The sequence below is a fragment of the Phyllobates terribilis genome, unplaced genomic scaffold (genome assembly GCF_046119375.1).
Source record: "Phyllobates terribilis strain yellow unplaced genomic scaffold, ASM4611937v1 Scaffold_9__5_contigs__length_417890890, whole genome shotgun sequence".
In the NCBI taxonomy this organism is placed as follows: Eukaryota; Metazoa; Chordata; class Amphibia; order Anura; family Dendrobatidae; genus Phyllobates; species Phyllobates terribilis.
The window spans coordinates 101,515,648-101,528,456 of NW_027362769.1; the positions used below are offsets into that span (position 1 = coordinate 101,515,648).

Genomic DNA, 12,809 nt, shown 5'->3' on the forward strand with positions numbered 1-12,809 from the left:
AGATAATTTTTCATAATCTATAGAGTTATACATAGTCACGATTTATGACTTGAAGAGTGATAGTTCCTTGTCTCACATTTTTATTGCTATCCACTGAAATACTAAAGACAAAGTCTGTACAGTCTCACTTCCCCCACATCGCACATGTTGGGTTTCCTCAGTGGAGACAAATTTCAGAATGACAAATTTAGCACCAGCAGTCATGGAGACAGGTGTGACATTACATAGAGTTGACCACCCTCTCCCAGCATCTCCGAGCAATAGGGTGGGCCCATGAAGTGATGATGCGGGTCTGTCAGCAGATCAGGGGTATAAAAGGTAAAAGCACCAAGTTAGCACTTCTGAGCAGTTAGTGCATCCCCAACCTTGCCTCGGGTGTAGGGATTGCATAGAAAAACAAAACTACACACAGCCAACCCCTGTGTAGTTTTGTTTTCTAGGCACAGAGGTCCACCATTTACACACTGGGATTGTCAAACAATTTTCTTTGGGATAAAGACGTCGCTTTCCAACACTTGGGCTTAGTCCCAATCCTTGTAGGCACTCTGAAGATCTCAGGTCAGTGGTCGGTTTATTTTACTAGTTGGACTACTTAAACTTTTTAATTAAAATTTATGTATGTTTTTGGATATTTTTAGATATTTTTATAATATGTAGCACTGTCACTAAACAAAATTAAGATAAATTATACCCTAATTAAATAACATTGTACTCATAGTATCTAACTGTATTTGTACATATTGCTAAAAGATATCTGACTACCTTGCTGTAATATGTGTAGCAATATGTATTGTGCTGAAACTTGTATATTCAAAGTATAGATATCTAGAATAAACACCGTATTTTGTAACTTTTGGTTCGTTTAAATGAAATGACAAGGTTCAAAAGTATTAGTCACAGGCAGACACGTACCAGGAATAACTCTGATAAGACGCTAAAGGAATTAGCTAGGCTCGGATGACTTTTTAAGGGAATCATCTGTTCCCATATCTGTAACATCCCAGCAGTGGCCACTTGTCTCCTGTCAATCATGCCCCCTTTGCTAAATTTAGTACATGCCCTTTTGTGATCTCTTTTAATTCATCTTATTAAACAATACAGAATTTATAAATAGATTTAATACTTTTTTTCTTGGCATATTATTGTATTACCATTTATTTCTAAAACATTTTATTCAAATAATTTGCTTTATTTTCCAATGTTAAAAACATCTTTCCAAATATTTTATAACTTTAGCAACTTGGGCCACAATTAGTTTAAAAGGAAAAATATTTTTGCATTAACATGTAACGCTTTGTGTAAAGTATTGGTATGTAATTATTTATAATAAAACAGATACAAAATTAATTTATTAAATATTTCCTTTATGAATTATTAGTGCTTTCTACAGCTTTGGGCTACTAAGTCATTTGATGGTTGTAAAAAAAAAACATTTTATTCTGACAGTTAAAAAAAAAGTATAAAAAAATAAATTATTTAATTTTTGTATTTTCTCTTATTTTTTTCAGAGTGCCTATAAAAATGGCTTCGCAAGCGCCGACGTTTCTACAGCCGGTACAAAGTGTTGTGGCACTGGAGGGTAGTGCTGCAACCTTTGAGGCTCAGATTAGTGGTAAGCAACTATTTTTTTAAATATATTAATATATATTTTTTATTTTATAAATGAATAAATATATCATATTTATTATATTATATTTTATTATATTATTATATTATATATATATTATAAATGAATAAATATATCATATGTATTATATTATATTTTATTATATTATACATATTTATATTATAAATGAATAAATATATCATATTTATTATATTATATTTTATTATATTATTATATTATACATATTTATATTATAAATGAATAAATATATCATATTTATTATATTATATTTTAATTAAAAAAATGCAATATTATAATATTATAATTTTTTTAACTAATTGCAGTGCAGCTCATATGATAATTATAATATATATATTTTACTGAATATAACTATGTATAATCAATAAAATATTCTCATTAGTTAGCATTGCTTAATCAATAATTTTTATGATTTATGATACGGTAAAACCTAAATAAATTACTAATTATCGAGACTAAGTCAGGGGATACAAAGCGACTTTGTTCGCGACACAGGTTGCGCAATGCCACGACCGGGAGAGGCAAGTAGCAAAAAATCAGATCTGGTTGGATTTTTTGTGACTTGCTTGTCGCAGTCACAGGTCACAATATGATCCCATTCACTCGTATGGTGCCGCAATCTAGCAGCGACATATAGCGATCTTTGGCCACGTGTCACGGCCAAAGGTGCCACGTATCACCTGCCTAAAACATATGAATAGTTTTTATTTCTGCCAATGTCTCAAATTTGTCCATAAAGAAATGATATCTTTAGGGTACATTAAAATTGACTTTTTTCTCACATAGATTTTGGGATCTACTCACAAATTGCCTCCCATTGATTTCAATGGGAAATTCATTCCCATTGAATGAGGCTTGTTCATATATGGATCTGCAATGATGGGGGAGAAATCTGAGGATCGGATTCTCTTGCAAATCAGCCTCAGATTTTTTTTTAAGCCCTCCTTCACGCCATCTATCTTTATGCCATTTTAAAATACTAGAAAACACCATGAAAAATGGCACAAGAAACCTGCTGTTTTTTTTGTAAAAACACTGTGTGTGAAACATATCAATAGCAGTCTTATTTTTCTATTCATGCTTTATCTCTTATTGTATGCATATTTGTATTTCAGGATTTATTTTGTGATCCTGACTTTATTTTGGCTGTTATATATGGTCACACGGGCAGAGGCGTATCTATAGTGGGCACAGGGTTTGCAGTTGCACCCTAGGGTGGTCCAAAAGGACCCTTTGATGCATATGAGAAGACCAATACTCATAACAAACTGTGATATTCGGGTGAACTGTTTTGAGATTTTTGCATTGGGGCCCACAGGCTTCACCAATGCCACTACACAATGGTCTGTCTTATAAAGCTGGCTGACAGATAACGAGTCAATAAAGTATGAATTAAACTATTATGTATTCACTAGTTGTCATTTTTTACAAATTTGCTGCGTATGATATATATGCAATGAACGTTGATCTCAGTGAGGAAGACTTATGGATCTGTCTAAAAGAACTGTCTATGTTGCCTATAGCAACCAATCACAGCACAGCTTTCATTTCATATAATCCTCTTGAAAAATGAAACCTGCTCTGTGATTAGTTGCCAAGGACAAGAACTGCAGGTGTTTTGGTTTTTTAGTCGGTTCCATAGATGTGTCCATGTATATTTGATCATAGAGGAAATATGTTATAAATGTCAGCTAATATTATATGATCTATAGCAGAAACTCAAACACAAGTACACAGAGGGTCAAAATGAAAACTTGGACAAAGTCGTGGGCCAACCAGTATACAGTATAATAAGCCCCACAAAGTCCTCCATACAGAATAATAGGCCACACATAGTCCTCGATACAGAATAATGGGCCCCACATAGTCCTCCATACAGATTAATGGCCCCACATAGTCCTCCATACAGAATAATGGGCCTCACATAATCCTTCATACAGAATAATGGGCCCCACATAGTCCTCCATACAGAATAATGGGCCCCACATAGTCCTCCATACAGAATAATGGGCCCCACATAGTCCTCCATACAGAATAATGGCCCCACATAGTCCTCCATACAGAATAATGGGCCCCACATAGTCCTCCATACAGAATAATGGCCCCACATAGTCCTCCATACAGTAAAATGGGCCCAACATAGTCCTCCATACAGTATAATGGCCCCACAAAGTCCTCCATACAGAATAATGGGCCCCTCATAGTCCTCCATACAGAATAATGGGCCCCACATAGTCCTCCATAGAGAATAATGGGCCCCACATAGTCCTCCATAGAGAATAATGGGCCCCACATAGTCCTCCATACAGAATAATGGCCCCACATAGTCCTCCATACAGAATAATGGGCCCCACATAGTCCTCCATACAGTATAATGGCCCCACATAGTCCTCCATACAGAATAATGGGCCCCACATAGTCCTCCATACAGAATAATGGCCCCACATAGTCCTCCATACAGAATAATGGGCCCCACATAGTCCTCCATACAGACTAATGGGCCCCACATAGTCCTCCATACAGAATAATGGGCCCCACATAGGGGTGGGGGTTCTGGTGTCGCGGGCCAAATAAAACCACCCTGCGGGCCAGATTTGGCCCACAGGCCAGAGTTTGACATGTATGATCTATAGGAATAAAAAGGGCAACCCATCTTTTACAAGAAGTTTTAAAAATACATAAATACTAATAATTGCCGTAACACTCCATCTCTACATTTTTACAGTTATATTTTTTATTTGTAGTTATATTAATATATCCCCAGAGATTAACTTTAAAGGGATTGTGTGTGGATAGAAACAAAATCGGCAGAAAAAGCGCCTCTTTTATCCATAGGCCACGCCTGGTAGTGCAGATCAGACTCATTGAAATTAATTAGGTTGAGCTACAATACCAGACACAGTCCATGGACAAGAAAGGAGCTGCCAGTTTTATATATTGATTTTCACAGTCCTTGTACTGCCCTGAACTCAACAGTCATATATCTCATACGACTATTGCGTTCAGATTAGGAGCTTGTCCATACATCGTGGTCCATACACGGACCGTGAAAGTTGGATTTGTGATACCGGCCTCAGGAAGAAGCCATCTTTTTTTACACATATACTATCTCTTTGAGTCAAGACTACATTGAGACCTTGCTTTTTGACCTATACTCATGTATATATGCATACATATGGATTTCTAAGAATATACTGAATGTGTACTCAAACAGTTCCCCATAAATATAATTTTTATTTGACCAATATTTTAGAGAGTTTGGGGGCAATTACGGAGACCTCTTTGCGTCTTTTGGTCCTAGACCTTGTTGGGTTTCATCAGAGCGTAATGATACAGGTGTATAGATTACTAATGAATACAGACGGATGGCGGCTATCAGATTTGTCGTTAATTAGTGACTTTGGCAGAAGAGTGAAATGATGACAAATTTATCATTTGGTTCAAAGGGTGAGATGGTGCTAGGCGCAGTCGTGATGGGCTATTTCAGGGAAGCTGATCCTCCCTTGATCTATATGCAGACAGCTGTTTCACTATAAAAGGTCTGACGTGTTGATCCCCGGCCTACATCTCCTAACGTTGTCATGCCTCCAAAAAGTTGTCCTGTCAATCAAAACTTTCGACTACAGCTGTCTTTTCTAAAATAGAAGCTTACTGACGTGGCGACTTTTACATATTAACAGTAGGGGGTGAATGGACAAGATAACAAAATTACATTAATCATTGTATAGACCTTAAGGATGGAAAGCAAGGGGTGCTGTGGTGATGCTCACGAGTGCTACCTGACTATCTAGCTAAGCAATTATAGATGGAAAAGTATAGCACCTGGAAAACACAGGCAAATGCAGGTTTTAACATCCATTGTGCATGTATGGAACGGACTCGGGAGCTGAGTATGAATGTTGACTGTGTTATACAACAGTGTCCAACTGCTGCAAGAAGAAATAGCAGGATTGAAGTTTAACCTCTTAGATGCAGTTGTTCATTATGACAGTGGCATGTAAAGGGGTTGTCCGGTCTAAAATGAAAAGTCTGCAGTCGCTCTGTCTGACTGCAGACTTATAAATCCACCCCAGCGCATACACTGTGCGCTAAGAGGATTCGCCGATTTCTGAGCTAGGAAGGGTTGTGATGTATGCCATATGCACACTCCCGGGCAGAGCTTGTATTGAGCAAGGCTGCACCTCATCTAGTGACGCAGCCGTCCAGTGGGCGCAGCATCGCTCTATACAAGTGTATGGATGTCACATACATCATGGCCGTTCCCAGCTCACAAACTGGCATGCGGGGGGATTCATAAGTCTGCAGTTTAATAGCTTATCAATTTAGACTGGACAATCCCTTTAAGAGGTTGAAAATGGGGGATAGAGTCCCAGATGACGCCAATGAGTCCCTGCAACATGATTGTAGGGTGTGAATGGAATTGTCATGGCAGCCAGGTCTGAAGGTCCCTGTGTTTGCCATGTTAGTATGCATGTAAAATCCAACCTGTGGCTGGGCTTCATAGGAGATAGGTAATGTTACAATGCACTGCAGTATTACAGTATTACAGTATTGCAGTGTATTGTGCTAGCAATCACGTGATCACAGGTTCAAGTCCTCTTGTGGGAACTTCAAAAGTGAAGAGGGCCCCGGAGCAGGTTCTGATTGTACTTAACTTATTTTGTATATAATCGGATTATGTACCAAAGTTCTTTTACCTAAAATTGCCTTATTTACCTATCTTGTTTTACATAAACCTAGATTATATGTACCCAGGTTCTTTCTTTCATATAGACTTGTTCTTACCTAAGTAATTGCACTAATACAATGGCTTTATACAGAGGTAGAAGTATAGAAGGCCCAGAAGACTTACACTTACACTTGGGCCCTGGTGCTTGAAAGGGCCCAGTGCTGCCTCTTCACATAAACTATAAACAGAGTTTTACACCAATACCCAATATGTAGTACTAAATTATGCGCCTAGATTATTTTACATAGGAGTGGATTAAAAACTCAGATGATGTTATATAAAGGATTATATACAATAGTTTACCTATAGGAGTGCAGAGATTACAGTTGTACTTAAAGGAGTTGTCGTGAATTTTTGTATTGATGACCTACCTATGCGGTTCCCGGGCCCAGTTTTGGCTGGATGTGCTCACTTGCGGAGCTGCACAGCACAGCTCTGTCATCTATATGCTGGCTGCACCCGGGTACTAGATATCTGCATCTATTCATTCGAATAGGGGGTGGATGTGCAGTACCCAGCCATGGCCACTATACAGTTGATGGAGCTGTGCAGCTCCGCAACAGAGCACTTCCATTCGCCAGTTGCATTGAGAACAGCTGATCTGCGGGGGCGCCGGGTGTCGCACCCCCACCAATCAGATATTGATGACCTATACTAAGGATAGACTATTGATATAAAAGTCCTGGACATCTCCTTTAACTTCTGGTGTCTGAGGGGAGCCAATGGCACTTCTGTCACATAAGATGACAGCAGTAAATTACATTTTGACTACGGCCACTAAGGCCTCTGGCTATACACATTATACCATAATAGCAAAAATGATTCATTTTTTCATGATTAAGTTTGTAAACTTCACCATTTAAAGGAGTTATTCACCTTTATCTTTATATTAATAAATGACTTTGGGCATCACTTTGCGGTCCTAACTGCATTACAGGTTCTCCTCCTGCACTTGTTCGTCACAGACTGCACAGCTCTCCTGTTCTCAGGATATCTGCTGATGGAGGAGCATATGACCACACCTGGCCATCTACCTCCTCCGATGAAAAACATCATCCTTTGCCGAGTTTTCTTCATTTGGTGGAGGCTGAAGGACAGCTCTGATCACATGCTCCTCCATCAGTAGCCAGGAAGGCTACCGTAACAAGTGCAGGAGGAGGACCTGTAATACTTATATATTAATAAGTGTCTTTAATGCAATCCGTTAAGTTATTCTTTTAAATCACTACTGTCACCTAGTTTACCAAGACTCCTGAATATTTTAATACTTTATGTGCATAACTAGGCCGGGTCAGCATTCATTACTCTTCTTGATATGATAGCAATCTGTAACTGTCTGCAAAACTCATAATGTATGCATAATATCAGGGGCATTGCAGTTGCACCCAGCCATTGAACTTAAGAGGACCCAAAAAGTACCTTTGTCCCTTATCAAAAGAGCAATTTTATTAAAGGGGTTGTCCCACATTAAAATATTTTTTCTTTTGATTAAAAATAACAAATGTAAGCATACTCACCAACACCCTCACAAATCCAGAGAAGGCTGCTTCGGTGGTCTTCACCAGTTTCTGGAAGTGGTGTCTTGCGGTTCAGAAGTCACAGCCTTGCTGCAGCCTGTGATTGGCTGCAGTGGTCAGGTGACCTGGTGACTAGAACAGCGCCTCATTGGATGTTTGTCTAATGACAAGCTCTTCTAGTCAGTCGACCGCTGCAGCCAATTACAGGCTGCAGCAGTGCTGTGAATTCCAATTCCACTGTTTCCGAAGCCAGTGGAGACCTCTATAGCTGCCTACGCTGGATCCATGGGGACTCAGGGTGGTGCCATTGCCTCTGTTTATTATTTTTATTCAATCCATGGCTAAAAAAAATGTTTTACTGTTTGACAATCCTTTTAATGATATTTGGGAGCCTTTTGAAGATTTTGATATTCAGGGGCATGTTGGAGATTTTGATATTCGGGGGCCTGTTGGAGATTTTGATATGCGGGGACATGTTGGAGATTTTGATATTCGGGGGCCTGTTGGAGATTTTGATATGCGGGGGCATGTTGGAGATTTTGATATTCGGGGGCCTGTTGGAGATTTTGATATGCGGGGACATGTTGGAGATTTTGATATTCGGGGGCCTGTTGGAGATTTTGATATGCGGGGACATGTTGGAGATTTTGATATTCGGGGGCCTGTTGGAGATTTTGATATGCGGGGGCATGTTGGAGATTTTGATATTCGGGGGCCTGTTGGAGATTTTGATATTCGGGGGCCTGTTGGAGATTTTGATATGCGGGGGCATGTTGGAGATTTTGATATTTGGGAGCCTTTTGAATATTTTGATATTTGGGGGCCTGTTGGAGATTTTGATATTCGGGGGCATGTTGAAGATTTTGATATTCGGGGGCCTGTTGGAGATCTTGATATTCGGGGGCATGTTGAAGATTTTGATATTCGGGGGCATGTTGGAGATTTTGATATTCGGGGGCATGTTGGAGATTTTGATATTCGGGGGCCTGTTGGAGATTTTGATATTCGGGGGCATGTTGAAGATTTTGATATTCGGGGGCCTGTTGGAGATTTTGATATTCGGGGGGCCTGTTGGAGATTTTGATATTCGGGGGCATGTTGAAGATTTTGATATTCGGGGGCATGTTGGAGATTTTGATATTCGGGGGCATGTTGAAGATTTTGATATTCGGGGGCATGTTGGAGATTTTGATATTCGGGGGCATGTTGGAGATTTTGATATTCGGGGGCCTGCTGGAGATTTTGATATTCGGGGGCATGTTGAAGATTTTGATATTCGGGGTCCTGTTGGAGATTTTGATATTCGGGGGGCCTGTTGGAGATTTTGATATTCGGGGGCATGTTGAAGATTTTGATATTCGGGGGCATGTTGGAGATTTTGATATTCGGGGGCATGTTGAAGATTTTGATATTCGGGGGCATGTTGGAGATTTTGATATTCGGGGGCATGTTGGAGATTTTGATATTCGGGGGCTTGTTGGAGATTTTGATATTCGGGGGCCTGTTGGAGATTTTGATATTCGGGGGCCTGTTGAAGATTTTGATATTCGGGGGCATGTTGGAGATTTTGATATTCGGGGGCATGTTGGAGATTTTGATATTCGGGGGCATGTTGGAGATTTTGATATTCGGGGGCATGTTGAAGATTTTAATATTCGGGGGCACGTTGGAGATTTTAATATTTGGGAGCCTTTTGAATATTTTGATATTTGGGGGCCTGTTGGAGATTTTGATATTCGGGGGCATGTTGAAGATTTTGATATTCGGGGGCCTGTTGGAGATTTTGATATTCGGGGGCCTGTTGAAGATTTTGATATTCGGGGGCATGTTGGAGATTTTGATATTCGGGGGCATGTTGGAGATTTTGATATTCGGGGGCATGTTGGAGATTTTGATATTCGGGGGCATGTTGAAGATTTTAATATTCGGGGGCACGTTGGAGATTTTAATATTTGGGAGCCTTTTGAATATTTTGATATTTGGGGGCCTGTTGGAGATTTTGATATTCGGGGGCATGTTGAAGATTTTGATATTCGGGGGCATGTTGGAGATTTTGATATTCGGGGGCATGTTGGAGATTTTGATATTCAGGGGCATGTTGGAGATTTTGATATTCGGGGGCATGTTGGAGATTTTGATATTCAGGGGCATGTTGGAGATTTTGATATTCGGGGGCATGTTGAAGATTTTGATATTCGGGGGCATGTTGAAGATTTTGATATTCGGGGGCATGTTGGAGATTTTGATATTCGGGGGCCTTTTGGAGATTTTGATATTCGGGGACATATTGAATATTTTGATATTCGGGGGCATGTTGAACATTTTGATATTCGGGGGCATGTTGGAGATTTTGATATTCGGGGGCCTGTTGGAGATTTTGATACTCGGGGACATGTTGGAGAATTTGCATTGGGGTCCATGAGCTTCAAGTTCCATCACTGTAGAACATATGGGCAGATTATTAGATTCAAATCAAATTGATGGTGTGCCAAAATTGTGTGTGAAATCCATATGCGATAGGAAACAAAACTGATTTGAAAATCCACAAGTTACCCTAAAATCCACAAAGATATCTGAAAGAGGACCAGGGTAAAAAACTTGTAGGCTCCTGAAAAATAAGGGGAGACCTCCTGGACTCCAAGAAGAGCCCTCTCAGAAAGCAATGCTTCCAGAAAATTTATTCAGTGGAGGGGATGCAGAAAAACATACAGTAACCTTCCAAAAGGCATTGCCATAAAGTCTGCAAGTATGGTAACAAAAGTTGTTATTTAGGCCTTGTTGTTACATATGGCAATGACCATAACTATCTGAAATTAAGAGTGACGGAAAAGTACCAGAAAATTAAGACATGACAAGCATCTGGCTATGACTAATATTGTCCATGCATGGGCGCTCATGTCAATGTTTTTTTTTTTTTTTTAATTAATTAATTTATTTATTCATTTAATTATTATATATCCAATAGAGGGTAAAAATACAGTTAGATACATCTGAGTTATACCAAATATTTGGCTTTTTTTAAAATGAACTGTAAAAAAAGAGATATTTATGCAATCAGTATATTCAGTATTTTAGTTAAATAATTAATTTTATGTATAAGCTTATATATTTTGACTGGACGGCACAAAATGTGTTCATCTGTTTGCTGACGCCGTCATATCAGCAATCTGCTGTCACCTGTACAGGGAGCTCTGATCCAGTGCTAGCTGTGTAAATCCATATGCAGTTAGCGCTCCCTGGTGGTAGCTGCATGTATCTCGCATATCCACATATACTATGAAATCACCCACTATTGGACCTAAAAACAAAAAAGCTTTTCTGGGACTTTTTGTTCTACAGACAGGCGATCAGTATCAGATTGGTGGCATTTGACACGTCGCACCCTGACAATCAGGTTATTTTTTTTATTTAGGCTGCAACCCCTGCACCCACTATAGTTATATATAATTTTACATGTAGTTATAGTTCCTGTTTTTTTAGTACAGTATTTCAGCTTGTGACATTTTTGTAGAGATTTTGGAATCAGTGTTATTCTTATCAAAATGTCAGTTTTGTCTCGGTATGGCAATTTTTCAGTTTTTTTATTTCTCCGTAGGTTTCTTTATAGAAATTAAAAATGTTAAATAAAAAAAAACAACTTGCAAAATGTCAGAAAATAAAATGCCACCAAAAATGCTGTAATGAAAAGGCTAGACACATGGGAGGAGAGGGATTTATGAAACTCTCAAAGTAAAACTGTCCAGGACAACCAATCAGCACAGCTTTAATTTCTTATCATAATGGAAAACAAAGAGTTTTTCTTGTCATACACTTATTTCTTACGATACATTTGATAAAAGTGTAGTGTCTCATGTTGCTGTACCAGTGTTATGTGGACATAACTGGTTGTGCCAGTGTAATTATGACACCTGGGTGTCCAAGTGGTGTGGTGACGACTATATACCAGTGTTATGGTGACACCTGTGGCTGTACTAGTGTATTGGTAACATCTGTGGCTGTACCAGTGTTATGGTGACATCTGTGGCTGTACCAGTGTTATGGTGACATCTGTGGCTGTACTCGTGTAATGGTGACATCTGTGGCTCTACCAGTGTTATGGTGACATCTGTGGCTGTACCAGTGTTATGGTGACATCTGTGGCTGTACCAGTGTTATGGTGACATCTGTGGCTGTACTCGTGTAATGGTGACATCTGTGGCTCTACCAGTGTTATGGTGACACCTGTGGTTGTATCAGTGTAATGGTGACATCTGTGGCTGTACTAGTGTAATGGTGACATCTGTGGCTGTTCTAGTGTAATGGTGACATCTGTGGCTGTACCAGTGTTATGGTGACATCTGTGGCTGTTCTAGTGTAATGGTGACATCTGTGGCTCTACCAGTGTTATGGAGACATCTGTGGCTGTACTAGTGTAATGGTGACATCTGTGGCTGTACTAGTGTAATGGTGACATCTGTGGCTGTTCTAGTGTAATGGTGACATCTGTGGCTGTACCAGTGTTATGGTGACATCTGTGGCTCTACCAGTGTTATGGTGACATCTGTGGCTCTACCAGTGTTATGGAGACATCTGTGGCTGTACTAGTGTTATGGTGACATCTGTGGCTGTACTAGTGTAATGGTGACATCTGTGGCTGTACTAGTGTAATGGTGACATCTGTGGCTGTTCTAGTGTAATGGTGACATCTGTGGCTCTACCAGTGTTATGGTGACATCTGTGGCTCTACCAGTGTTATGGAGACATCTGTGGCTGTACTAGTGTTATGGTGACATCTGTGGCTATACCAGTGTTATGGTGACATCTGTTTCTGTACTAGTGTTATGGTGACATCTGTGGCTGTACTAGTGTAATGGTGACATCTGTGGCTGTACCAGTGTTATGGTGACATCTGTTTCTGTACTAGTGTTATGGTGACATC

General features: G+C 39.5%; 1 protein-coding gene across 50 annotated transcripts in view; it reads left to right on the forward strand.

Annotated features, from left to right (window-relative positions):
- The first annotated feature begins 344 nt into the window (after positions 1-344).
- TTN (titin) overlaps positions 345-12,809 on the forward strand; it is a 282,255-nt gene continuing 269,790 nt past the window's right edge. For all 50 annotated transcript variants that reach the window (XM_073646811.1, XM_073646863.1, XM_073646839.1 and 47 more), the window contains exons 1-2: positions 345-558; positions 1,509-1,612. In XM_073646811.1, coding sequence (XP_073502912.1) covers positions 1,522-1,612 — 91 coding nt within the window. In that variant the 5' untranslated portion in view covers positions 345-558; positions 1,509-1,521. The remainder of the gene's footprint in view (positions 559-1,508; positions 1,613-12,809) is intronic.